Raw genomic sequence first — 25,811 nt, forward strand, 5'->3', positions numbered from 1 at the left:
TCTGAGCTCTAATACCATATTAAGATTAGCGCTTAGACTTAACCCATATTCAAAAACTAGCTCCAGGGGGATGATTGTTCAAGTCCATTTATGCAACTCACGGGAACTATATCCAACCGATGTGAGACATCTTAACACTTGAGAAGCTCGCGGTAGATGTGGCGACCTTTCTCAGTCGTGTCTTCTCGTCAATGTCGCTTGGGGGCAGAGTCTGATTTCTGCGCAAGCAAAGAACTGGTGAATGGGCTCTCGAAGAGTCTCCTACGTTGCTACTCCGACGCTCAAGTAAATATTTGATCACGAAAATAGAGAGAACTCTAGAGAAATAGCAAAAACATGAAGTATGTTGCAAAGTATCTGAATGGATAAGAGATGATGTAACATTTGTATTTATAAACAAACCTTAGCCACCTTACCTTGGATAAAGAGATTTACTTCCATTTTAAACTTGTTTCCATCTCAATAAAGGATTCTTTCCTTACCTATATATTGATAAGGTTTGACAAATTTGATTTGATACCAACCCGACTCTCTCGGGACTATATCTCCTAATGCTCGGTCCTCCTCCCTGACCCCCGAACCCTTTCTTCATTCTACTAGACGCTACATCTTACTTTAATAACTTTTTCCTTGTTCACCTGACCCTAGTCTCGATCCTTAAGTCAACCATATTTACCTCGGCTACTCTCGGCACATGGAGCCCTATTCTAAGTTAATTCGTTATTAATTTTAATAATTAATTAAAATTAGTATTGATCTTCAACGTTTTTTTGAGAAAAGAAATCATCCATTAAAATTCTTGCAAAAAGTCAGGAGATACAATATCCGGAAATCAAGATGGTAAGACACAATTAAACCACTCGAAACTTGACTCACAATAGATGACTTTTACGAGCTAGGTTATGTTCAGCTTAATTCAACGTTCTCCTCATATGTTCTAAAATAACAAAATCGGAGACTCGAGAAATGACCGTATTTCCAAGACAAGTGTTCCTTCAGGTCTTAGATTTTCACCAGGTTGGGTTACTGCTTAAACCGCCTAAATACAATCCGAAATATATAAGGCAAAAACTTATGTGAGACGGTCTCACGGGTCGTATTTGTGAGACGGATCTCTTATTTGGGTCATTAATGAAAAAGTATTACTTTTTATGCTAAGAGTATTACTTTTTATTGTGAATATGGGTAGGGTATCCGTGAGACGGTCTCACATGAGACCTACTCTATATATAAATATTGGTAAACCCAAGACGAAAACAAAGGCCACGGACCCAAACAAATAACTGTCAATTTTGCACTTTTCACCAGACCTGGATATCGTATCATGTAGACATTTACTCCCAACACAAGTCCCTCAAATTTTAATCACAACCGCAACATTGAATTTGTTTCTGGAACCACCACACCTCACATCGACATACAATCTCAACTAATTAAATAACGGGGCCTTCCACACCTGTTCTGATCGTCGCAGATCTTAGGATTTGATGGACCTGTTCCGCCTCAACATTGTATATATGTTGAGAATCTATTTATATTTTTTTCTTTATTGAATAATGTATACCTTAATATTTAATTTTATCTCATAATATTTTATAAATGAAATAATTTATTTTATAATGATGTGTTTAAAATGAAGATAATATAATATAATTTTTATTTTGTTATGAGATGAATATAAATTAATATATTTGTACTTGTGATAATTTTATTTGTTCTTAAATATTATTAATATAAAGTTATAATTAAATTTAATGAATTATTAATTTATATTTTTTTATTGTGCAATGACTAAATTTTAAAAAATATAAAAATCTTGGCACATTCAACCTAGATTGAACCCGCTGGGTTTTCGGAGTGGGGCAGTACATGTCTAAAGTGAGGCAGGACGAGTTCCAGGTTTGACCAAATCAACCCTAGATCGATTATTTGCAAAATTAATACTATAAATTTCTAGTAAACGAAGCACATCTCGGGTTAGACTAGACTAACTAAACAGGAGTTGCTTATTTACTAGTAATGTAACGATCCATTACAGGCTCAGTGGACCGCCCATACGGCCCACTGCCCCGATCGACCCAAGGCTATCCCGATCTTGGGCTCCCTCAAGGGGCCTTTTCACTCACGGGCTTTCCATAGGCGTCGTACGGGTTACTCATAGAAGCTCAATTGGTATCAAATCTCTTTGAACTATGTACTTAAGCCAGGAGGTCATGGGTTCGAGACTTGGGGAGGTATCACTGCACCAACTTGGTGTGGAGAGTTCTATGAGTAACCCGTACGACGCCTATGGAAAGCCCGTGAGGGAAAAGGCCCCTTGAGGGAGCCCAAGATCGGGATAGCCTTGGGTCGATCGGGGCAGTGGGCCGTATGGGCAGTCCACTGGGCCTGTAATGGGTCGTTACAAGTAATGACTATTTTTTTTAAAAAAAATTGGGACTGATTTATTTGCAAAAATTAATACTATTATTTTCTTCACTTGTATGTTTTCTTTCATTCTCATTCAAAAATCACCTATTTTTTTTTCTTATTATTATAATAATATAAGAGAGCATCAAAAGAATAATTCGAACTAAAAATTAAGTTCTGTCGATGTTTAATTTATTTTTTGTTTATTTTCAGCACCGATGACAAAAATGAATATTATTGATATTAAAGAAAATCGGCGATGGTAAATGAAAATACGAAATAAGTTTTCCTTGGTAAATACTTATAAAACACGACACTAATATAATTAATATATAATTTTTCATTCACACACTATATTTATATTCTTAAACTAAGGAAAAATCTCAATTATTGATATAACACGAGTAATCTTGTAGCTCGTGAAATCAGCAGTCAGGAAAAAAGTCTCCCCATTAGTGTTTCTCATTCTCTCTTTTCTAATCATCATCATGTCAATTAATCACTTCTTAATTTAAAATTTGAGGGGTTGAAAAAAATGGTTACTTGCATAATAATTTATTGAACAAGACATTAAAAAAACCGTCAACTAAATTTGTACAATTTTGGAGTTTTAGTCCATTAACTCGTCATAATTTGATTTTGGTGTGCTAAATTTTAATTTCATGCTATTTTCATATAATTGCTGACAATTTTCAAGATCATGTGACATATGTTTTGTTATTTTAAATCGGCACGTAAATTTAAAAGACTGAGGGTAAATTAAAATTAATCCTCATTTTTTTATTAAAAAAATATCCTCTAACCTACTGGATAATTAAATAAGAGATTACACTGAATTTGATTAGATAGATATAAAAAAAAGTCATTAATTTGAGTTTAAAAAAATATAGTTCTAGAAAGTAAAAACTTTACTAACATTCAACGTTGAATATTGGAAAATTATACAATTCGTGCTATAGTCAATAATAGAATTAAGAAATAGTTTTAGAAAAGTGTAGAGTACTCATACAAATAAATAATTTATAAAAACAACCTTTTTAAAACATATCCACTTTATTAATTACTGGATAAAAGTTTTCTTTATTACAAACCAAACGGATACGTGTGTAGAAAAATGAAAATTTAAGGCAACATTAATCAATAAATTTCATGTTGTTCTTAAATTACGGAAAGATCTCAATAACAGCTCTTATTCCCAAGCAAGGAGTAATCTTATAGCTCGAGAAACCCGCAGTTGAAAAGAGTTGTTTCCATTGTTTCTCGGTTCTCTCTTCTCCGGTGGTCAAAGTCATCATTTGTATATCACATAAGTATTGAGTTTCGGTTGTCTCAAGCTCATCGTCACAATCCACAACCACCATCTCTACCAGTATCACTTTTCCGCCATTTTCTTTGTCGGGAATTGCTTCTTTGCATTTCTTCAATATAGCCACACACTCTTCATCATTCCAATCGTGCAATACCCTCTGCATCATATTGTCAGTTCTTGGTTAATGGCGAATCACATAAACGACCACTAATACATATATTCCACCAAAATTGGTTTTTTTTATCGGAATTGAGTTATATATAGTCATGTATCTTTCTTCGTTTTTTTGCTGGAAATTTTAGTGGAGTGCTTATCTTAGAACGTGACACTTGACATATCGAGCACCACGCCAACATGACGACATCATCATCTTTATATTAAAATTGCTAAAAAAAAAAAAGTTAGCTGACTAGCTAACCCAGAAATTCGATATGATCAAAATTGCAACTAATAAATATAAAGAGTAAAATTGCAATTTTCTTTGAAAGTTAGATATAAACAATAAATATTGTAGATAGTGATATACTTGAAGGTTGAATTGATACCTTGAGGAATACAGCATTAGCACGAGGAACAAAATCAAACATGTCTCCACCGACAAAGGCCAAGTTATCAGTCCCTTCCAAGCCAGCAACAACGTGAGGAAGATCCAACACAATACACTTCAACCCAGGGAACGCATCACCGATAAACTTAGCCATGATTCCTATGCCTCCCCCAACGTCTACAACTGATTCCAAACCTTCAAAAACATGTTTGCAATCTCTGGAAATCACACTAGCCACAAAACGTGAATCGCTAGCCATTGCTTCATTAAAGAACTGATTCAACCTCGGATTGTTTCCTGAAAGCTCCCAAAATGGCTTTCCATGAGCGCTGACACATGCCGTGGGAGTGTCGTTTTTAAACCACTCTCCCAAATGATTACATGGATATACCATAAGAGGGTCAAGCATGGCTGCTACATATGGTTCTAGGCTCAGGGGCTCTTCTTTTACCAAGAGACGAGAGGCTGGTGTTAGCCAATAGCCCTCTTTTTCGTCGTCGTTGGAGATGGAGACCTTGACGAAGAACTTCGAATGGATTAAAAGGCGCATGAGACGATCCACACCATGGGATTTTTGTTTGTTGATTGGGAGTTCATGGATTAATTCTGAAAGGGTGATTGGTTTGCCATGTTTGTGGATAATATCAAATATTCCAAGTTCCATTGCACATTTTAGAGACATGGAGTTTACGAAACTGAAAATTTGATTACATACATGATCGCGAGCGTTAAGGAGCTGCTGATCATCAGAAACTGTCTCATCAGAGAAGGCCATTTCTTGAGAATAAAAGTAGAAAATTGAAGATTGGTACGTACCATTTAGAGAAGATAATCTTGTTAATTTATAGGACTCAACTTAAGAATATAATTAACACAAGAGTATGTATTTTGTGAGACGGTCTCACGAATCATTATTTGTGAGACGGGTCAACCTTACCGATATTCACAATAAAAAGTAATACTCTCAGCATAAAAGGTAATACTTTTTCATGGAAGATTCAAATAAGAGAGCAGTATCACAAAATACGACCCGTGAAACCGTCTCACACAAGTTTTTGACTTAACCGAAAATGCTCTCTTGTAATGGAAGACGTCATTTTAAAATTCGAATAAAATTTAGATATGATTCAGATAGTACCGTGTCCTAATAGATTTACGATACTAGATAAATGAAAGGTATATAATATATGATATTAAATGAAAGACGTTCATGACATCATATTAGTATTTGAGGGTGCAAGTTTAACGATATAGTATAGGCTTAATTTAAATAAAGTAAGTAAAATGGTTTTTCAATAAATTTAATAAATTGAACAATTTGTGAATTGTGTTGAAAATAAAGAGTTAAAATTATTGAATGTTGAAATTAAGATTTGCAAATATTGAAAATTACTGTGTGGTGATGTGTACGTATAATGATGTATTTATTTTTGGATTATTTCCAAATAAATTCTATAAATATGTCTCTCAATTTGAGAAGAAGAACACAATTGAGTGGAGAAAATTTTATAAAAGTGTGTAGTTTAATATATTTTGTGAGTTTGAAATTTTTAATTTTTACCGTAAATTTTTACTTTTAACAAATTGAATTATTTCTTAATATTACTTTTTAGATTTAAAATAGATCAGTTGGTGATGAATCTTGTACTCATTGAAGAATTGTATCAATACAATGTTGCAATTATTTTACTATTATTAATGAAATTGGTCTGAGCGAACTTATTTGAAACCTCTGGTAAAAGGCTGAATTTTCCAATAGCGTTTTGAACACGCCATCAATCCCAAAACATTATTTTTTATTTTGTGATTCAAATTAATTTTTACAAAAATAACCTCTCTGTTTAAATAAATAATATTTTTCATACATTTACTCATAACTATAATGTCTAATCCACTTTAAAATTTAAAAAATGAACATATTATCTTTACGAATTACATATTTAATATAATTCTATTATCATTATCAAAATAATAATTTAAAACTATAACAAAAGTTTATTAATCAACTCGATCTATTAATGATCATGATTTATATATGTAATAGTAATTATTTTATACATACATCGTATGCGTCGTTAGTTAGAATTTATAATATTTTGGGAGGCAATCAATATTCAAAGAGACACAAATGTTCAAACTGCAGGCAGTACAATTTGGAATTCTTGTCTCAAATTAAATAAATAGCATCCTGATTTTTAGGGTGGATTTCAATAATTGAGATTTAGTATGCGCAGCATTCATTTTGAGTTCTTATGTAAACATCAACCTGTTGCAGTGCAAATGCTGCAGATGCATGCTCCAAAAAATTAAAATTAAAATCAGTTAAAAATTGTATTAACTAAATATTCTGAAATTTCTTTTTCCAATATGATATTGTATGTATATCTCCATGACCGTTGCTCCGATATATCTATACTATCTTATTAAGTGTGAGATCCTCATAGTAATTTAATTTCATAATTACTCTTTTTACCCTATTAAAAACATCTTCAACTCACTCTACATTTTACATATAAAAAATCTAAAAAAAATTTATTTTTTAGATCGAACAAACTCTTCTAAATTAAAATTAATTTTGTATTAATTGTTTAGTATTATTTGATTAAATTAAAAAGAATAATAACACACGCGAGTTTACATATTTAACCAGTAATAATTAAATATATCCAACTATGACAATACGTGAATACGGCCGCCCACCACTATTGAATGTAACTTAATATCCGCATCTGATTTTTTTCAATGAGAAATTTGGACTCGATAGTGTTGTTTCTTGACGTCCTGTTGGAAAAATAGAAATCCAACTTAAAATTTACTTCTAATCTCAATTAGTTATTTTTGAGTTTCTTAATTTCAAATATTCACTCGAATTTAAATCTCCAATTCAAACGAAACCTAAGGATGTACTAATATTAATATATTTGAGTAAATTTGATTGGTTGAAAGGATTTATGTTCGATGTATATATTCATTTATGTTGCTGTAATGATGTTTTTAAAATATATCCAAGATATGCGTCATTTCAAATCTCTCATAACAATTAAAAATTTTGAGTTGTATTGTTAACATCAGTTACAGTTTTTCGTAAAACGACAAATATTCGGTCCTACATGTCATCTAAAGAAAGGATGCTCATCCGAACCAAAAAGAAAATTAAATTTTGGTTTTTGTTCGGTTAAAAACCAAATTATTTTCGTTTTCTCAGTTTGGATTTTCGGTTAACCGATTTTTTTCGAAAACTTATTTTTTATTTATAGTTATTTATTGGCTTTTTTAGGTCAATTCATGACTTGTCCAATTTTTTTCTTTGAAAGAAATTGACCAAGTATTCGAAAGAAAAAAATATCAATCCAATGTATTAAATTTGTAATTTCAAGTAATTACTTACTTATTTTAAATAAATTCGGTTATTATAAGATCTTTTATTTTTATATTCTCACGAGTAATTACTTACTTGAGTATCAGAGAGTTTTCGTCAGACACTCCCGAGCGCCTCAAACACTTTGTTCATGTATTACACATTTTTTGTTTTTTTCTTTTCTTTTTGAATCCGTAGGAGCGGCAGATGCACACAGATAGCAAACATTTCAACCTATATTTCTAATTATTCAGGTAACACTTTATTTTTACATCAGATAACTAATTAGTTCAGCCAACAGAAGTTTATTTTTAATATTTTGTTTCGTTTATTTTCAGCAAGGACGACAAAAATTAGTTGCATTAAGATTAAAGAAGATGAAAAACAAAAATAGAGATAATTTTTACAGTAAAAAATAAAAGGATACATAGAAAAACACAGTTAATTTAATAAAAAAAAACACATCACTAATTTTCTTTAATTCACACAATTTATATATTCTTAAATAATGGAAAATTCTCGAACAGAGATCTCACTCCTAAACAAGCAGCCAAAGAAGATTTCTCTCCATCTCAAAGTCATCGTCAACGTATGGAAAAAGAACAGAGTTTCAGTGGACACGTGCTCTTTCATTTCTTCGTCATGCACAAGCATCTCTATCATTATTATTTGTTATTATTATTAGTATTATAATTGGTTACTTACATAATAGTTTATTCAACGTAACAAGATATTATATAAGGAAAAATATTTTTTTTTTGGCTCCGCCTACTTTGTCCAATTTTAGGTTTTACTCCATTATATTTTAACTCGTTAAACTTTGGTCCAAATTCTTATGTGGTGTTGGAAACATAAATGATGTGATCCGGGTGATTAGGATGAGCTGAGTCAGGCAATCCACCGAATTTTGATATGAAGATGAGAGAAAAATGAGCTGTAATGATGTCATGAACACAGGAAAACAAACACATGAATGGGTGCCGGAGGGGCGTCTGGCGTGACCACTACGATGCTTAAGTCAGCAGGTGAAAAATGAAGAAAACCAATGTAGCTTTTACAGAGAAATAAATTTCACTGGTGTGTATATGTGTGAATGTATGTTAATGAAATAAATGCAAAGTAAACATGTTATTTATAAGAAGGAAGATCATGATTTTTCTTTATTTTTCAGTGCCTATTAATTACCACTTATAGCCATCTAAATAAAGTTCCTGACATGCCATTTTGACTTTTCCATCACGTCAAATCAATAAGATTCTGTCAAGCACGTTTATCGAGAAAAGATATTACATGCTCTCACACTCGAGTGCGGTACTATTACCGAGGTATCCCGAGTAGAGAGTCATCACCGGGGAATTCGCCCGATAGCTCGGGCCTCTGGTTGCCATGGTAAATGACGTCCCGAGGACTCACCCGCCCGACTTCTTATGAGCTCCTTCTGTAAACTTACCATGATCCGGGCTATCAATTTACTGTCTCGAGTCATGGATGACCCGGGCCCTTCCGAGAGTATCACCAATAAAAATTTTCTATTGTCACATCACTATTTTTCTGATACTCAAAAAGCTAATTGCTGGCATTTTATGAATACCTTGAGGAATACATCATCAGCAGAAGGAACAGATCAAACATGTCTCCACCGACGAAGGTCGAGTTATCAGTCCCTTCCAAGCCAGCGACAATACACTTCAATCCTGGGAACGCATCACCAATGTGCCACCAATGATTATCCTTCATTCATACATAATATTATACATATATATACATTATATTATCATATACATAATTTATAAATTCAATAAACATAATTTCAATGTAATAAATTAAGTAACTGAAAAGTATCAATCAACCATAAAATGATGAGCAAATGTGCAGATAAATTAAAGTGCTCTCCAAATATACTGGAGTGGCTCTGGAAGGAAATGTGTAAATATTTTCAAACCTTTACAACAATCCAACGGAAAATGAGCATGCTTATAAATTATTCCCCGTTACAAGAAATGTCGCAGATTATTTTTTCCCCTATAGATGGTGCAAGAACAAGTGAGCACCATGCTGGGGTTGAAGAGTTAGAGCGGTGTGAGGAGCATGAGTATACGACTTCGAAAGTTCAAGGGAGAAACGTTGCAGTATCATAGCTATAGCCATTTTTGCTTCTAACATCGCAAATGTTTGTCCGACACAGATTCGAGGTCCCCATCCAAATGGGAAAAATATGCCCTGCTTTTTTTGCGCCTTTGCTAATCCTTCGCTGAATCTTTCTGGCTTGAACTCCATTGCATCGTCCCCCCATATTTCACAGTTGTGATGAGATACTATTATAGGCAGCATAATCTGCACTCCTGCTGGCAATGTTAATTCACCCAATTTGGTTCCTTCGAATACCATTCGGCTAAGGGCTACCACCGGTGGATAAAGTCTTAGGACCTCATATAAAATCATGGTAACCTGCAATATATATGGTGATCACATTATTAGTGCTACAATCATATGCCATCTGAATGTTATTGGTTTATATTCACGTGTTGATGGTATATATGGGTTTTCCTTACGATTCTTAGATGATTCAACCCATCGAAATTGGGTGGTTTGCTCCCAAACACTTGTGAAACCTCCTCTCGAGCTCTAGTCTGCCACTCAGGATACCTGCTCAACAAAATCAGTGTCCAAACGATAAGTACTGAAGTCGATTCCTGGCCGGCTAAGTAGAACACCTTGCATTCTTCTACTATTTCATCTATGCTCATCCCGTATTTCTTGTTTCCACGCTGTTCGATTTCTTGGAAATTTGATTCCAATAATATGCCCAATAAGTCATCATTGCAAGCTTTCCCCTTTTCCTTCTCCTCCAATCTTTTTTGGATTATTGCCCTTATTATTGATTGAATTTCTTTCTCTATGTTCTTCATTCTCTTGTTAGTTTTGGTTGGTATAAATCTGCTTAGAAAGAAAAGATCGAGTGATGTTGTGACAAAATAATTACTCATCTTATCCACCGTGACTGTCTACATGCTACAACAATTGAATGTCTCCAGTTCTTGTACAATTTTAGATATTTTAATCCTATCACTATCATCCGCTCTATATATAAAAACTTTTGATCTTAAGTTTGGTATCAGAACCAAAATGGCATGTTCGATTCCTCTTAACTGCAAAATCAATGCAATTTATTATTGGAATTAAGAATTACTGTTGTACAGTTCAAAATCACTACCTGATATAAAGTTTGCTAGAACGATAACAAAATTTGAGTTAATCGTAATTGCATTTTGATATAGGCTATATTTTGATTACCTCCATCCTGGAATATACACAGATTGTGAAGCTTTGGTCCTGTACTCACCTTGCAACCTTTGAAGTTGGAATATCCTTCTACCTTGTTCAAAGTTACTACCGAATGCTGTTCTTGATATCACATCGCTAGTTAAAATTTTCAAATAAGGCCACACGTCGATTTCATTCGTTTTGTCCACCATAATTCGCTCTTCCAATTGGTTTATGACTTCTTGGCAACTAGAAAAGAAGGCAGGCATCATAAGCTGCACAAATGACCATAGTCATGAAAAGTCAGCTCTTTAATTTGATAGTAGTGTTTCTAAAAACTTGTCATGTTCGATAACTCGATAACCTTCAACTTTTGGATATGGAAGGCGGGGCTGACGATTTTCCTGTGTTTCGCCCATTTATCAGACTCGTAGAAAAGTAATCCTTGTACGAGCAGCTTGGCTAGCGGGTTCGGGTTTTTTGGCTTCTGATAGATAAAATTCTTCGACATCACTTCTTTTATCAGGTCAGCATCTGTAATGAGCACTGTGGGTGTTTGACCTTGCCAAATGAAGCCGCCATTTCCTGAAATTCTACCGTCCTTAATGCCATGTTTAAGCAAATTAAGGATGTCGCACGTTCAAAAAAGACTTAATCCGCATTTCCCATGAAAGTGATCATTTGATATATCAAATGAGAGATATGAATACATACCATATTTCTTGAAGGTTCTGTAGTAAAAAGGCATGACTCTTGGCTTGATATCATCATCAAAATTGATGGGCTTAGATATTGCTTCTTCATTAACCCCGGAAATCTCTTTCGTGTCGCCGTAGATGAAGCGATACGAGCTCCCCCTGAGACCCTGCTGTCTCAGGAAATTTTCCAGTTTTTTAGGCCTACACCAACCCCAATTCACCACTCTCCATGTGCAAAATAGTACAACAACAGCACACCAGATAGAAAGACCGAGACACAGAATTTCCATTGTTACTCTGTCAGTATTACGGCTCCGCCAATCTCCATATATACGTTGTTCATTGAGAATTGAATTTTTTAGTGACTCCAAATTCTGGAAATTTGTAATCTGGCGCCACTAATATGGAAAAGACATTAAAAAAAATTCTCTTACAAAATCAAGTCAAGAGTTGATTTATTATATAATCATAATAATATTGCGACAGATCTTTGAATGGAATTATATATTTTATGTCATTTTATATTTAGATTTAGTATTGTTGACCTCAAAATAATTTTGTGTAAGCAATATGAGTAGATTTTTTGAAGCGTGTATTGGTAATTGCTTAGTCTCCTTGAACTCGAAAATATAGACTCATTTTGGAGTAAATAAATGTAATTACATTTGCCACGTGAAATGCATATAATTGACAAAAATACAACTGGAGATGTAAACTAATCAAACCATTTGCGAGTTATTTGGAGCTCGACTAAGTAAAAAGTTTGTTCGTTACATGAATTTGTGTTTACATGAACATATTTAAGTAATTTATACATTTACCAACATTATCTTATTTAAATTGATTTGTGAAAATATATATCGGGTTTTAATATTGTTTGGACATGCTTCAAATAATTATTCTTATCCAACAATTACTCTAGTTTGATTTCCTCGCATTCCTTAATTGTTTTTTCCGTCCACAGTGTATTTAAACTTTGTTTCCCCGCAATATTTTTCAACATATGCTAAAAAATATTTTGTTTAGTAGCATAAAATAACTTTTTAGTGTAAAAAAGAACGATGATTTTATATGTACCATAAGTTTATTTTTTTCTACTTCATTGCATTTTGGATTTTGTAGCATTTTTTCCTAAATGTTGACTGTAACTGAAGAAATCCTAAATTATTTAGTAGAGGTGACTCAGATTTTTCTTGGACATAACAATAAAAATCTATAAAAAAGTTACGACATTACCATGATATATACTCATTTTATGATTGCAGAAGATCACTTGAGTTTTGAATACATTTTTCTTACATAAGTTTCCCTTCATTCCTCACAAGTTGATTGTGATAGTTTGTAGCATGCAAGAAACAAATTTCGAAATAATTGTCAAATTAGTTAAGTGGTTTATATTTTACGAACTTACATTGTGTTCATCATAATTATTTTCCTTCTATAACCAATATCGATCTTGTTTTTCTTTGAAAGCGGATAACTTGTCAGACTTTTTTTTCAAAATGACAATGACATATATATGTACAAAACTAGATTGTCTTTAAACAAATTCATCATTTTCTCAAATATATAAAATAATTATAGCAATACTTACCATGTTTATTATCAGTAACTGGATTTGCTTTCAGATAGACAAACTCTTTATAGTCAAAATTTTTAAGTTGTGAAATGTTACTTGTGATTGTGTCTTGTTGATTGTTTTCTCTTTACAACAACAATTCTATTTTTTCATTCACATTCGGGTACTTTCTGTTTACTTGTCAGACAATCAGGTCCTCGATAATATAACTCTTATTCATGTTCATTTGATCTTGAAATAGTTGAATAATTTTTGAAAATATTATACCATTAATCATTGTATCATTCAACAGAAAGCAGAAGCAATATTAGTAGTTTCAATTAATACAACTAATAATATCAATATGATAATTTCATGTACATATTTGCATATGAAGAGTATTTATAACAATATTTTTAGGAGAATCTCATAATAATTTTGTCATGAATTTGTTTTTGGCTCTATTATTCATTTGAAAACTTACTTTTTCGTCAATGAATATCATCTTCTCAGTTGTTGTTGAACCTTGTTTTGTGAAGGTTTGATTTCCTTGTCGAAGAACAACCACTTTAATCCTTATATTATTCTGGTCTTCTTGCAGTGAATTGTTAGGAAAAATAACACTTATCAATTTTCGTTGTTGAAATAAAATATCTGGATCTGTTTTATTTTTCTGAACAAATATTGGGAACTAACTTTGGTCGATTTGATATTATTTGTATTATATAATTATTGTATATTGATTTCCTTCTTGTCATTATTAATAGGTAACGAATATGAATTAATTCTGTTGGATTCGGTCACAATGTTTCAGAATTTTTTCAATTGAATTTAATTGAATAATTTATTTTGCAAATTATTTCTCATTCTATTTCTCACCTTTTTAAGCAATAAAGCTCGTGTTTTGACGAAGTATATTATTAACTATGCAATTAGTAAGGCATAATGATAATTGTAATTTACATTTATAATTACAAACTAATAGATTTATTCACGTATTTAGATAAGAAATAGATAGATTAAGCTCGTGTTTTGATCATAATTATATTATTTATCGTATAATTAGTACGACATAATGATAATTGTAATTTATATTTATGTTCTAACTAAAATACAATAATGTTGAATAACAAAATGACAAACTTATAAATTCAGAATTTTAAACTAATAGATTTATTCACACATTTAGACATAAAATATGTTTATTGTATAATTAATAAGACATAATGATAAAGTGTAATTTACATTTAACATTAAAAAAATAAATTTATAAATTCATAATTCTAAACTAATAGATTTATTGACACGCTTAGATAGAAAATAAAAATAAATTAAAACCAATTTAAACAAAATTAAAATTTAGTTTCTAAATTATCAAAATCAAATTTCCAAATAATTTGATTGAGTGGATTGTTTCGATTGAGTAGGTGTCTTGTGAGACGAGTCAATTCTACCGATATTCACAATATAAAGTAACACACTTAGCATAAAAAGTAATACTTTTTCATATATAACTCAAATAAGAGATCCATTTCATAAAATATAACACATAAACGCAAATTTTTGTTATTTCTATTTAACCAAAATTTGGTTAAACAGTAATTCTTTTTCATCGAGAGAGTGTGCGGCTCGACCAACAGAAAAGCGGTACGAGTTTTTCCGGAGTAGTCGATTGGAAGGTTTCCATATCCCTCTCCTTTGATTTATGCTTGGCTTCAACAATGAAAGTTTTCTTTTCTTTTTCTTTTCCCTTTGTTTTTAGTTGTTATTTATTTATGTTTGAAATTATGAAGCTCTGGGAAACTGAATTTGATTGTGTATTGAACCTTCATACATCAGTACTGTGGAAACCTGAGAATCTTGCTGGGTGAAACTGAAATTGGATTTTAGTTTCTGAGTTATGATGTCGTGAATTAGTGGTGATCTTTATGAGTGTGTTCTTTGATTTTGAGGTGATCGTTGATTCCTTTTACTTGCTTCATTAAAAATATCTTTTATTATGCACAATTCGATGGAAGAATGAACGTTTATAAATGTTTTATGCTGAGATCTAATATCGGCTTCACAATCTATGTTTTAGTGGCTTACACGATTGGGTGGCTTTCCCGTCTCACCTGCCAGTCTATTGGGTTAAGAGTTTTTTTGACTCATTACGTAATTTTGGTGCTTTGTTTGAGAGACAATGCGATGGAATAGTTGACTTGGCAATGACTATTATCATGTTAACGTTGATAATTGGGCATGTGTTGATGTTATAAATTGAACAAAGGTGCATGTGCCGAATACTAAAAGGTAATGAAAAAAACTCATCTTTGGTGGGCCGTGAGAGTGAGTTTTCAAACTGTATGTAGTGTTGGGATCCCATAATGGTTCCAGCATGAACAAATTTGTAATTGTTAATGAATTTGAGAGAGGCTATCTCATCTAAAACAACTTTCTCTTTTTGGGTTCAATCTCTACTTTTATCGATGTGGTCCAATGTTCTGCCTCCCATTGAGAATCATGGTAGTGAATGAGCAATATCGGAATGGTTTACCATCCGTTGAGTTCGGACAGTGTGAGCAATGTTTACATCGTAAAATCGAATAAAATGTATTCACCCAAATATGGGTAACTGAGGAAAAGCCATATAGAGTGGATTTTTGTGGGTTTCCTTTTCAACTAACTTGTAACTATGCAAATCCTATTGCTCGCCTTTTCATCTATACCATGCCTTTGGAAGTACTAGGCTGGTTCCTGTAAGTCAAGGTAAGACAATTGAAAGTCGGTAAATTAAATCCAAACATAAATCACTTGAACCATTATGGGACCTAATCGTAGGTGGCCAAAGTGACCAAACATTTAGAAGATGATCTTCTTAATTCCAACTCAATATGATTTGAGAATACTATGAATTTCTGTTATTTGCATATGTATAGGTTTGATGCTTATGACTCAATTGCGATATTTCTCAAATTGGATTATGTAGAGTTTAAATGATTCAAGAATTACAAAGGGAGTCCATGGACATTGATAATCCTAGAAAAAATGAAGGTAGTCCATGCAGGCCAAAGGAAAACGGTGTTCACCTCTATCCAGTATCTGTTAATGATTCTGGTGAAGGCCTTCCTTATGCTCCTGAAGATTGGCCTAACCCTGGGGATAAATGGGTTTGGAAGGTCGGGAGAAGAATCGCCGTGTCTGGATTCTTTTTGGACAGATACTTATATCTTCCCAGGCGTTTTCGCCAGACTGGTCAGGGAAGATGTTTTGCAAGTAGACTCTCATTGGAACAGTACGTCCAAAAGCATTTCCCTGATGCTGATGTTGATGCTTTTTTTTCTTCATTTAGCTGGAAGATCCCTTCTAAAGCATTTAGAAGAGGTAAGCTTATGGCTTCTTGGTATTTTTGTTCTTACTTTTTATTGTTAGAAACAAGGCTTTAAGTTGTGTCTTGCTGATTAAATCAACACGACTTTTTTCTCTCTCTAATTTTGACTCACATAACTTCTTAGAGCTGACATGTAATAGTTAATGTTATGTTTCAAGTTTTGAGTCTGCAGAAATAAATTTGATACTGTAGTATTTGGCTACCACAAATAGTTTTATTTTGTTCTTGACGCTGTTGTGGTAGATTACAATGTCGGATTCAAATACAATGGTTGCTATGTAAATAAAGATTCAGGGGATGCCAGTTCTTGTATAGATCAAGTTACATTGGATAGGCATGGGAGTTTTGCAAATCTTCACACAAGCTGGATATTATCTCTTGCTCTTCTTATCTTAAATTATACTCCTTAAAAGTTTAGAATATATATGCTGGTAAGATGGGGCAACTGCGTTGTCTTTTGTTTGCCCATACCCATTTTGAATGCATCATTTGAACAAAGTTGCTTCCTTAGGTTACATGATATACACATTTCCTACCATAAATATCCATTTATTTCGAAGTTATTTAGACCTTTTTTGGCCAATTTTTTTGCTAAATTTAACTATGGACGTGTTTGTTACTGGTGTAGATAATAAAGAAATCTTCAGAAATATCAGTGACACTTCAGAACATCCAGCATCTGATTCACCTATGGGTGGTTGTAAGGCTGGAAACAAATTTTGCAGCAGCTTAGATACTGGAGAAGACACTGTTTTAGAAATCATGTTCTGTGATATTTGCTGCAGTGAACCCAGTTTCTGCCGAGATTGTTGTTGTATACTGTGCAGTAGGACTATTAATAAAGCTCTTGGTTCCCATAGTTACATTAGGTGTGAAGCAACTATTGATGGATACATATGTGGACACAATTGCCATATTGACTGTGCTCTCCGTGCTTATATGGCTGGGACAGTCGGAGGAGGCATTGGTTTGGAAGCAGAATACTATTGCTGCCGCTGTGATTCAAGGACAGATCTGGTTTCACATGTTACAAAACTTCTACAAACTTGTGAATCAATTGATTCTCGTGATGATATTGAGAAGATTCTAAATGTTGGTATTTGTGTTTTACGTGGATCAAAGAAAACAAGTGCCCACCAGTTGTTAAACAGTATTGACAAGGCCATGTTAAAGGTATCCGAAGAGATTGGTAGATGATTGGTTGTTTGTTTTCTTGAAGAAGTTTTTCTTTGTTATTTATAGAGTTTTTTAAACCATCAGCATGACCAATCTGATGTTTACGTCAGCTTAAGAATGGAACATATATCGAAGATATTTGGAAGAAGGAAGAAGTCTCTGCAGTTGCTGATGGTATCTTGTCTCTCTCCTCTTTCCAACTTTACGCATCTTTTACTGTTACGAGCCTCAGTCTCACACTTTACTGGAAAAGATTTCCATTATATTAATCTTTTCAACGAAACTATCAAATTTTCTCATGTATTCGTCTTCATCACGAGCAACTAAATAATTGTTTGTAGTACAGTAGAAAATGAACCGTTGCATTAACATATACTTAATATTTTTTCACCGCATATTATGACTTCATCTTCTTTCATTAGTCTAAACTCTGTTTCATTTGGAATAATACAGTTTTTCTTGATTTTTTTTGTCTTTTTGAACCTTTGAAATGGTATGGCTGTCATCAGATGAAAATGGTGTCCCAGAATCAACAGAGGATGAGGAGTTACAAGATCGTATTATGGATTTGCGTCAATCATTATCTTTAACATTTGACCCTCGGGTTGAATCTCTTAAACTTGAGGATGAAATCGATCATGTTTTGACTGCACTAAGGAAGTCTCAGGAGCTTGAGTACATACTTGCGGAGGAACGGCTTTCCATTCAGAAGGATCGCATTATAAATCTCTATCAACAGCTTGACAAAGAGAGGCTTGAGCTTTCTCTAGATGCAGCAAGAAAGGACCAAGGCTCAGTTCCGGATGTTGTCCTGTTTCTGATTAAACAGATAAAAAGAGAACTATCCACGACATGGAAGAAATTTCGAAGGGATTTGGAAGAGTTCCAAAACATATTCTCGAGGAACAATTTGATATCGATGTTTAGTTGGCGAGATTGTAGAGTTTTCACAAGGTATATGTTACTTGCAAATCACCGATATATTGGGATGAAGATCTGACATCATGGTTAAAATTATTTTCTTGATTTTGGTTCATAATTTTTTTCATCAATTGGTTTCAAGATTACCATTTTGAAAATGGAGTGGGGTTTCAAGGCAGTGTGCCATCCATGGAGGTGGCCGTGAATGATCTCGAAGAATAGATGCGAGCAGCTTCGGGAATGAAATGTGTGTACAGTTTTGTGTGGATGCAAAAGATTTCAAATGCAAACAACCAACTGAACTACTACTGTAAGCTATGGATCTGGAATTAGCAATGCCCTTACCAGGGAGCTATTGATGTGCTGTTAAGTCACAAAACTTGAATTCCTATTCTATAAATAAAATGAATGTAATGTTGAGTATGATAAAATCCACGGAAAATGAGGATGATTTCTTTCGAAAAAAAATAAATAACTGAGGGTTTTGTTGGATAAAAACCAAATAAAATATTAAAGTTATAATTTAAAAACAATATAAATAATAAATCTAAACGAGAATTAAATAACATCGATGAATGATTAACGATAAAAAAATTCAATCTTACCAAGTTCTGATTCAAGGGAGTTTTACTATTCAATTGTAGCATTGATAATAGGCTAAAAAAATATTTTTTCATGTAGTCCCAAACAATTAACCTTAGAATTATATGGATAGTCTTTAAAATTTTTGTTTTTTCTTAATTTAATTGACCAAACCCAGCATCCAATCAAAATTTATCATTAATCAACTAGACACGATAGCGTTTCATATTAATTAAAGATAACATTTTTTTTCAGGAAAACAATTATATTTATACTTAATTTTATCATCGAACGTAATTTTATTTACATATCTTACTTGCAAATTAAAGTAGACGTCGTCTATGTACTAACTTCTATATTTTATTATTATTATATAACTTTAATGATGAAGGTTTTTTTTTTAAAATTTTCCTAAACTAACATTTTTTTAAAAAAAATCTTTCATTCATATCTATGTTTATAGTTATATTATAGATCCAATCATATGTTTATCAATATTTTAAAATATTTAGATGATTATATATTAATTTAAAAATAAAAAATAATGTTTAAATAATTTTAATTATATAAACAAGCAACACGTCTAATTTTGAATAAATCATATGCTTGAACACATTTCTTTGGAAAATCTAAATAATAACTCCATAAACAACACATTATTGAAATTTTAATTAACAAAAGTCAATTAAAGTACATGTATGAGCAGCTATCTGCTTTCATAATAATGAAATTTTTGAACCTTATCCTTTAAAACAATGAGAAAACTGCTGTATATATTTCATATTTTCACTTTAGATAATGAATTTTCCATATTCTTATACAGTTTTCAGGGGATCGGAAGGGACTGCTGCTTTGAAAATGATGTCGAAGGCTTTCTGGACACAAGACTTGAACTTGTGAGATTGGATTTGCCCATCCTCTGTTCCCACAGCAATTCTCAGCGTTCCCATGTAGCTTACCATCGTTATTGTAAGGCTCTGTTAGAAGATTAACATTGATCCAAATTCAAACTTAAATTAAATGCAACGAAAATCGATAATAATTTTCAATAATGAATCTCATAATGGGTTGCTTCGATCTTAGGCATGAAATCCACATATTCAGGCAACCAACTAGGTCGGAATTTTCAAGAGTACCTGTGGAACGCCAGCGACCATGAAGTATATGCCTTTCACTGGTTGATTTGCCAAAGCCATTTGTTCCATTGGCCCTATTACATTCGAGATTGTCATGCTTGTGTTCTTCAATGTGCTGTGGATGTATGAAGCTGTCGCCTGACAAGATTAATGAACCCAATTCCATTCATCATACACATATTTCATTTACCAGATAATGTCTATTAATTTATTTATATAGTCATACCTCAGGCCCTCTAAACTCTCTCATTGTGTCCAGCAATTTTCCAGTCAGAAGCACGGCTGTAGAATTTTTTTTCCTATTAATAGCGGCCCGTGCTTTGAACACAATGCTCAATGGGTTTGATGACTCTTCCTCGGTTAATTCAGGGACAGAAACATGAAGGAAGGCAAACTGGTTCCCCCAGGGCGACTCGGCGTCCGGTTCGATCATCTCTGGTATCGATTTGTAGCCGGCGATGTTTCTGGTGTTGAGAAGAACTAATGCTGTTGAATCTACATTTCTTGAATCGTGGCTCATTTCTTGCATGTACAGTCTTATCCCCATGAAGATGACTCCACATATCACATCATTTAATGTCTGTTCAATTATTCATGTAAAAGAAAATTCAATATAATATTACTCCGTAAATTATCAAAAGTAACGTTGAATTAATGAACGACAATAAATGAGTAATAAAATTCTAATCAATACAAATGTTGAAAAATAACATTTTATGTTAGGTGGTGGGATTTCAGTCATTTTCAAGAAAAGCTTTATTTGTAAAATTAATTTTTTTAAAAAACAAAAAATTGGGGCAAACATGACACTTTTGGTCAGCTCTCATCCGTCCCCATTATTTTGTCATGTTACCTTTTTGTTCGTCCAAGTATATAAATTTGTATCATATTTAGCAATAATTTTTCGACTCTTGTATTAATATATCTCTATTAAATAAAATTTGAAAATTGTGCAACTATTTTTTGAATGAATTAATAATGTTTAGAATAAAAAATTTGTATGTAATTTTATTTTTCAAATGATTTTTCTAAATCCATATGTTAAAAAATACAAGTATATAATTGGGACGGAGGGAGTAATCGACAATACACCAAATTAGTCAGTTTAGATATTCACTTTGTATAACGCATTCCATGCAATATAATTATCATAAAATGAAATTTCCGAAATTAGGAATTTCACTACTGAACGTTCAAATTTTTTTTTTAAAATAATCTTAAAAAGATTTGTGTAGCAATATTATTATTTATTTATTTATTATTTTGGGGAGTATACGAAATAAATGTTGGAATTGATAGCTCCCACCAAAGTAAGCATCTTTTTCTTCACAAGAATTTACGACCATTCATTTGCCTACGACCGCACCTAATTCGGTGATATATAGGTGATAGCTTTTAATTCATTATAATATAATAAAAATATCATTTTGGCTAAAAGTCAAATTGCAATCTACTACCAGTTTTGTTACATTAATATTAATTGTTGTTGTCTTTTTTACAAAATAAAAATAAAAATTAATTTCTTTAAAACAAATACAACTTTCGTATCTCATTTTCATTTCATTTAATATATTTAATTATTATATATAACGATTAAATGGAACTAATCTAGCTAGTAGAAAAAGTGGATCGGATAAACTAACCACATGAATATTGGATTTGATTTGCTTGATTTGATGAAGAGAGAAGGACAAGGTGGTGATTGTTATAGGCCGGAACTCGACTCCATCCTCGCCGGATCTTATCGGCGACTTACAATCCTTGACAAAAGTACTCTTCAACAAACTCCATCCAAAGTCCGACAAAGTATTAATCGTCCCACAACAAATAGTCGATAAATAATGGAGAAAACCCTCACTCTTTTTAACCTCGGTATTCCGGTTCAATATGGGAAACGTGAGGGGAACCGAAGGATCATCTGCCCTTTGCAAGCATGAAAGAAGGGCTCCCATTAGAGAGAAGCCATCCCCTAATGAATGGTGCAGCTTGAAAATTAAATTTCCACATGCATGAATTGTGGGGTATTTGAAGATGTGAATTTCCCATAATGGCCTGGTCTGTGGGAACGGCTCCATCGCTATTTTTGACAAGTATTGTGTAAGACATTGTTGGTAGTATTCTGGGGATTTTCCCTCTTCAAATATTGGTTTATTGAGGTGGTCTTGGAGTTTGACTTCAACCCTTTTCCAATGTTTCACTCCTTTTTGGTCTTTCACCTGTGGAAAGTAAATTAATGGAATTAGGTTTCTTGTCTTTTCCAGCAAATTTTTTTGTTGCGTAAAAATTTGCAAATTTATAGCATAAAAATTGTAAAAAAAAAGTAAAATTTTGAAATAGATGATAAAATTTTAGTTTTACTTTTTTTAATGTTGTGGGATCGCATAAATCCATTTGACTAAATAAAAAAATTCTCATCATTTTTTAAAGTAATTATTTTATAAAGATAACTAACTATATATGCCACCATTAACCCAAGAATTATTCCTCACTTATTTATAACAAATACTATTGTTTCATCCATCTTTTGTGCATCACCAATTTAATAATTTACCATCCATGAACTTTACAAAATCTATGATTTATCAAAATAACACCAATATTTTACAAAAGTTGTGGAAATTTTTTTTGTAAAAAGAAGGATCAAATTTCATTTGCACCTCTTCAAATACCAAATATATATATTAACAAACTCAATCAGACCATGTGGATGGACAGGGAAAACGGGGAAGGGAAGAAATACGGGATCGAATAAAGTATATGATCTTCTCCATAAAAATTACATGTAAATCACAAAATTTTCAAGAAACCGAAAAGAGAGAATCGTTAGGTACCATAACAGAGGAGAAACGAGGATTAACGGGGATGAAGAGGTCCCTGAGAAGTTCCATAGTTTGAGAATCATCGATGGGGATTTCGGATTCCATAACCCCAATAACGGAGACTGAGATTACAGAACTTGTGAAGTATTGTCCTGTTGGGCTAACAGGTTCATCAAATGTTATCTCCATTTGATCCTCACTGTGTGAACTGTTGGAAAAAAAAAATTATTTAGGTATGTTGAATGAATGGGTTGTCATGCTCTTCTTTAAATAATGGTGAGAGTTGGTTGCCATTATTTAATGCAAACAGCTCACATTCGATTGCAAAGACACAATGGCCCACGCCGGGCCCATACGGAACAACAGAAGTTGTAATTTTCATTTGCTAATATTGAAAAGAAGAGATGATGCAGCAGTAGGGTATTAATAAACTTGGGAAAAAAACCACAAAATTAATATATTATTATATAATAATTTTAAATTATGAACATATCTTATATATCTAGAAAGGGTTGTGGGTAAGTTGACGTAGATGTAGATGGCAATTCGGATGAGCAGGAAATTTCTTGGAGGTGTTAAATGCAGATTTAATTGGGTGGGACGCTACTAATAATGAAAGTTTGAATATATAGACATATATATATATATAGCAATTCAATGTAAGTATTTTGGGATGTGGTGGGTAGCCATTTGTTCCTATTTATTACTGGGGCGGCACCTGTTTTTATGTAAAATTAAACATGATCTTATATATATATTTGCAAACTCGAATGTTCCCGAGAAACATTTTTTTGAGAGCAAAGGAAATTGTTGCAATTGATTTTCAAACTTGAGATTTTGACATCGAATGGATAAGTCATTGTTTCCCCAGAAAAATTTCAATATATAAGAAGTTTGTTGTTATGTTCATAATCCTACATCATACGTGCATGGGTCAAATGGATTTTGGTGTGAAATTAATTCTTTGAAAATGGAATATTTAATTAAATAACCACAAAACTGAAAATAAAATGTTCGAAAGTTATAGTATTGATAAATCAATATAAATTTTGCTCCATTAATTTTGCATTCAAAAAGTAGTTCTCATGTTGTGTAAAGAATATAATTTATTTTTTAAATTATATTTTTCTTTTTATAATATCGTGCATATTAAATTACATATTTTTGATTTGCAAGATTATTGAGATCTTTGATAACTCTAAAGATGATAGATATATTTAAAAATTTTATTTCCTAATGAAATTTTTATTTCCATATCTTGTAGGATTTTATTCAAGAAATAAACGCTAAGATAAAAGAAGCTTATAAATAATCAAATACAGATGTCAAGATTGTGGGATGAATATGGACTTTGCATGAGAGCAATCACGGTAGTTGATGATTTACTTCGAAGAGATCAAGTATCAAGCCAAGATGTATTGTTGTGTTGTCGTGGATTATTGAAGACATGCAAACATATACTTAATCACAGTACCAATTAGTGTGTTGTTCATCAAATAAAATTTCAGCTTCACAAATGTTGTAGTTATTCACTAGATTTTGTAAACTACAAGTTTTTCTAATGAATCTTTTGCCCTGATACAACACACAATTGTGTACACTTGTGTATGATTGATTATATCTTATTTTATACATCAAAGTCTAATTATGTGATAAATTATATTATTCCGTTGCATATTGTGTTAAGGTGTTACGTACGACACTGCACACAACACCAACATCTGATTCACATAATATCTATGCATTTAGTACTTTTATGTCAAATAACTCTTTCATGTTGCATTAATTGTTGTTTTATATCTCACAATTTGGTGCACCAAGTCCATTAATTTCCATGAAAATGTGCCTAAATTAAACTATGGGATATGTATATATATTTGAACATGTATCTATCATCAGAAAAAGTGACAATTGCTTGAGACTCTCACAAAGAAATTTCTTCGATCTAATTTAATTAAGGGCTATTGTTTTGTCATTGTTACTTATTACATATATGTAGTGAGTGCAGGCCATCAAGTACTTCCATAAATTTGGTGGATGGATGAGCTAACTGTAACATCAATATGGTTATCAACACGAAATGTAAACAAATGTGAGACCGACGTAATAGGCGAACAAGATGATAAATGGGGACTATGATCTCACCAATTTACTCTTTTAAGATATACACACTGACACACTCGTACAGTACTGAGGCTTAAGCTAGTAATTTAACCTAGCTACTCTTCGGGGGCAGTCATAAACTGAGCTACCAACAAAGAAACAAGTTAGGTCAATCATTGATAGGTGATCACTATAGTTAGCAGTGTGACTATATATATATATCCACAAACCGTTTATGTTTATATCGTTGAGATGATAGAGTTATAATTTGATATGCTTCATCGTGTCTAATAAGTGAGTGTCACCTCATATATAGATACAAAGATAAACATCATTAACAAACATAATATCCAAATTATATATATTAATGCACGGTAACATGCTTGTTTAATTAGTCATAAATTCTCAATCACAAGACTTTTAATCACTTTATACTAGGAATAGCAAATGTATGACAAGTATAGTCTACGAGGTTTGAGCTAGACATACTTATTGGTGGCAGTTCTGGAACCGGCTGAAAACCGGTTCGGTTCCAAGGTTTTCCAAACCGCGGATCAGTTC

The 25,811-nt window shown here is 32.4% G+C and overlaps 3 protein-coding genes and 1 pseudogene across 3 annotated transcripts; 1 reads left to right on the forward strand and 3 right to left on the reverse strand.

Moving 5' to 3' along the window:
• Nucleotides 1-3,443: 3,443 nt before the first annotated feature.
• On the reverse strand, nucleotides 3,444-5,097 carry LOC140964825 (8-hydroxyquercetin 8-O-methyltransferase-like). The gene is made up of 2 exons (XM_073424776.1): nucleotides 4,264-5,097; nucleotides 3,444-3,875 (listed from the first exon to the last, which is right to left on the reverse strand). The coding sequence occupies exons 1-2, from the start codon at nucleotides 5,038-5,040 to the stop codon at nucleotides 3,573-3,575; spliced, it is 1,080 nt and encodes a 359-aa protein (XP_073280877.1). The 5' UTR covers nucleotides 5,041-5,097; the 3' UTR covers nucleotides 3,444-3,572.
• A 4,486-nt stretch (nucleotides 5,098-9,583) lies between these two features.
• On the reverse strand, nucleotides 9,584-12,004 carry LOC140964903 (cytochrome P450 CYP72A219-like). Its single transcript, XM_073424888.1, has 5 exons — nucleotides 11,602-12,004; nucleotides 11,252-11,472; nucleotides 10,918-11,162; nucleotides 10,176-10,560; nucleotides 9,584-10,071 (listed from the first exon to the last, which is right to left on the reverse strand). The coding sequence occupies exons 1-5, from the start codon at nucleotides 11,873-11,875 to the stop codon at nucleotides 9,646-9,648; spliced, it is 1,551 nt and encodes a 516-aa protein (XP_073280989.1). The 5' UTR covers nucleotides 11,876-12,004; the 3' UTR covers nucleotides 9,584-9,645.
• A 2,734-nt stretch (nucleotides 12,005-14,738) lies between these two features.
• LOC140964760 (uncharacterized) lies at nucleotides 14,739-19,033 on the forward strand (annotated as a pseudogene).
• An 809-nt stretch (nucleotides 19,034-19,842) lies between these two features.
• On the reverse strand, nucleotides 19,843-23,391 carry LOC140965055 (wax ester synthase/diacylglycerol acyltransferase 11-like). The gene is made up of 5 exons (XM_073425103.1): nucleotides 23,160-23,391; nucleotides 21,972-22,544; nucleotides 20,555-20,908; nucleotides 20,329-20,466; nucleotides 19,843-20,169 (listed from the first exon to the last, which is right to left on the reverse strand). Exons 1-5 carry the CDS (start codon nucleotides 23,334-23,336, stop codon nucleotides 20,008-20,010), a joined length of 1,404 nt encoding a protein of 467 aa, XP_073281204.1. The 5' UTR covers nucleotides 23,337-23,391; the 3' UTR covers nucleotides 19,843-20,007.
• Between the last annotated feature and the right edge of the window lie 2,420 nt (nucleotides 23,392-25,811).

The sequence above is a fragment of the Primulina huaijiensis genome, chromosome 18, assembly GCF_012295235.1.
Source record: "Primulina huaijiensis isolate GDHJ02 chromosome 18, ASM1229523v2, whole genome shotgun sequence".
Lineage (NCBI taxonomy): Eukaryota > Viridiplantae > Streptophyta > Magnoliopsida > Lamiales > Gesneriaceae > Primulina > Primulina huaijiensis.

What these genes read in the sequence shown, in the direction of transcription:
- LOC140964825 (XM_073424776.1), bottom strand. Translation starts at nt 5,040, where the DNA reads ATGGCCTTCTCTGATGAGACAGTTTCTGATGATCAGCAGCTCCTTAAC. An exon ending in CTAATGCTGTATTCCTCAAG is followed by an intron (nt 3,876 to 4,263) that starts GTATCAATTCAA and finishes AATATGATGCAG; the next exon opens with AGGGTATTGCACGATTGGAA.
- LOC140964903 (XM_073424888.1), bottom strand. Translation starts at nt 11,875, where the DNA reads ATGGAAATTCTGTGTCTCGGTCTTTCTATCTGGTGTGCTGTTGTTGTA. An exon ending in CAGAACCTTCAAGAAATATG is followed by an intron (nt 11,473 to 11,601) that starts GTATGTATTCAT and finishes GTAGAATTTCAG; the next exon opens with GAAATGGCGGCTTCATTTGG. An exon ending in TCCATATCCAAAAGTTGAAG is followed by an intron (nt 11,163 to 11,251) that starts GTTATCGAGTTA and finishes TCATTTGTGCAG; the next exon opens with CTTATGATGCCTGCCTTCTT.
- LOC140965055 (XM_073425103.1), bottom strand. Translation starts at nt 23,336, where the DNA reads ATGGAGATAACATTTGATGAACCTGTTAGCCCAACAGGACAATACTTC. An exon ending in CTCGTTTCTCCTCTGTTATG is followed by an intron (nt 22,545 to 23,159) that starts GTACCTAACGAT and finishes TACTTTCCACAG; the next exon opens with GTGAAAGACCAAAAAGGAGT. An exon ending in TGGTCGCTGGCGTTCCACAG is followed by an intron (nt 20,170 to 20,328) that starts GTACTCTTGAAA and finishes ATCTTCTAACAG; the next exon opens with AGCCTTACAATAACGATGGT.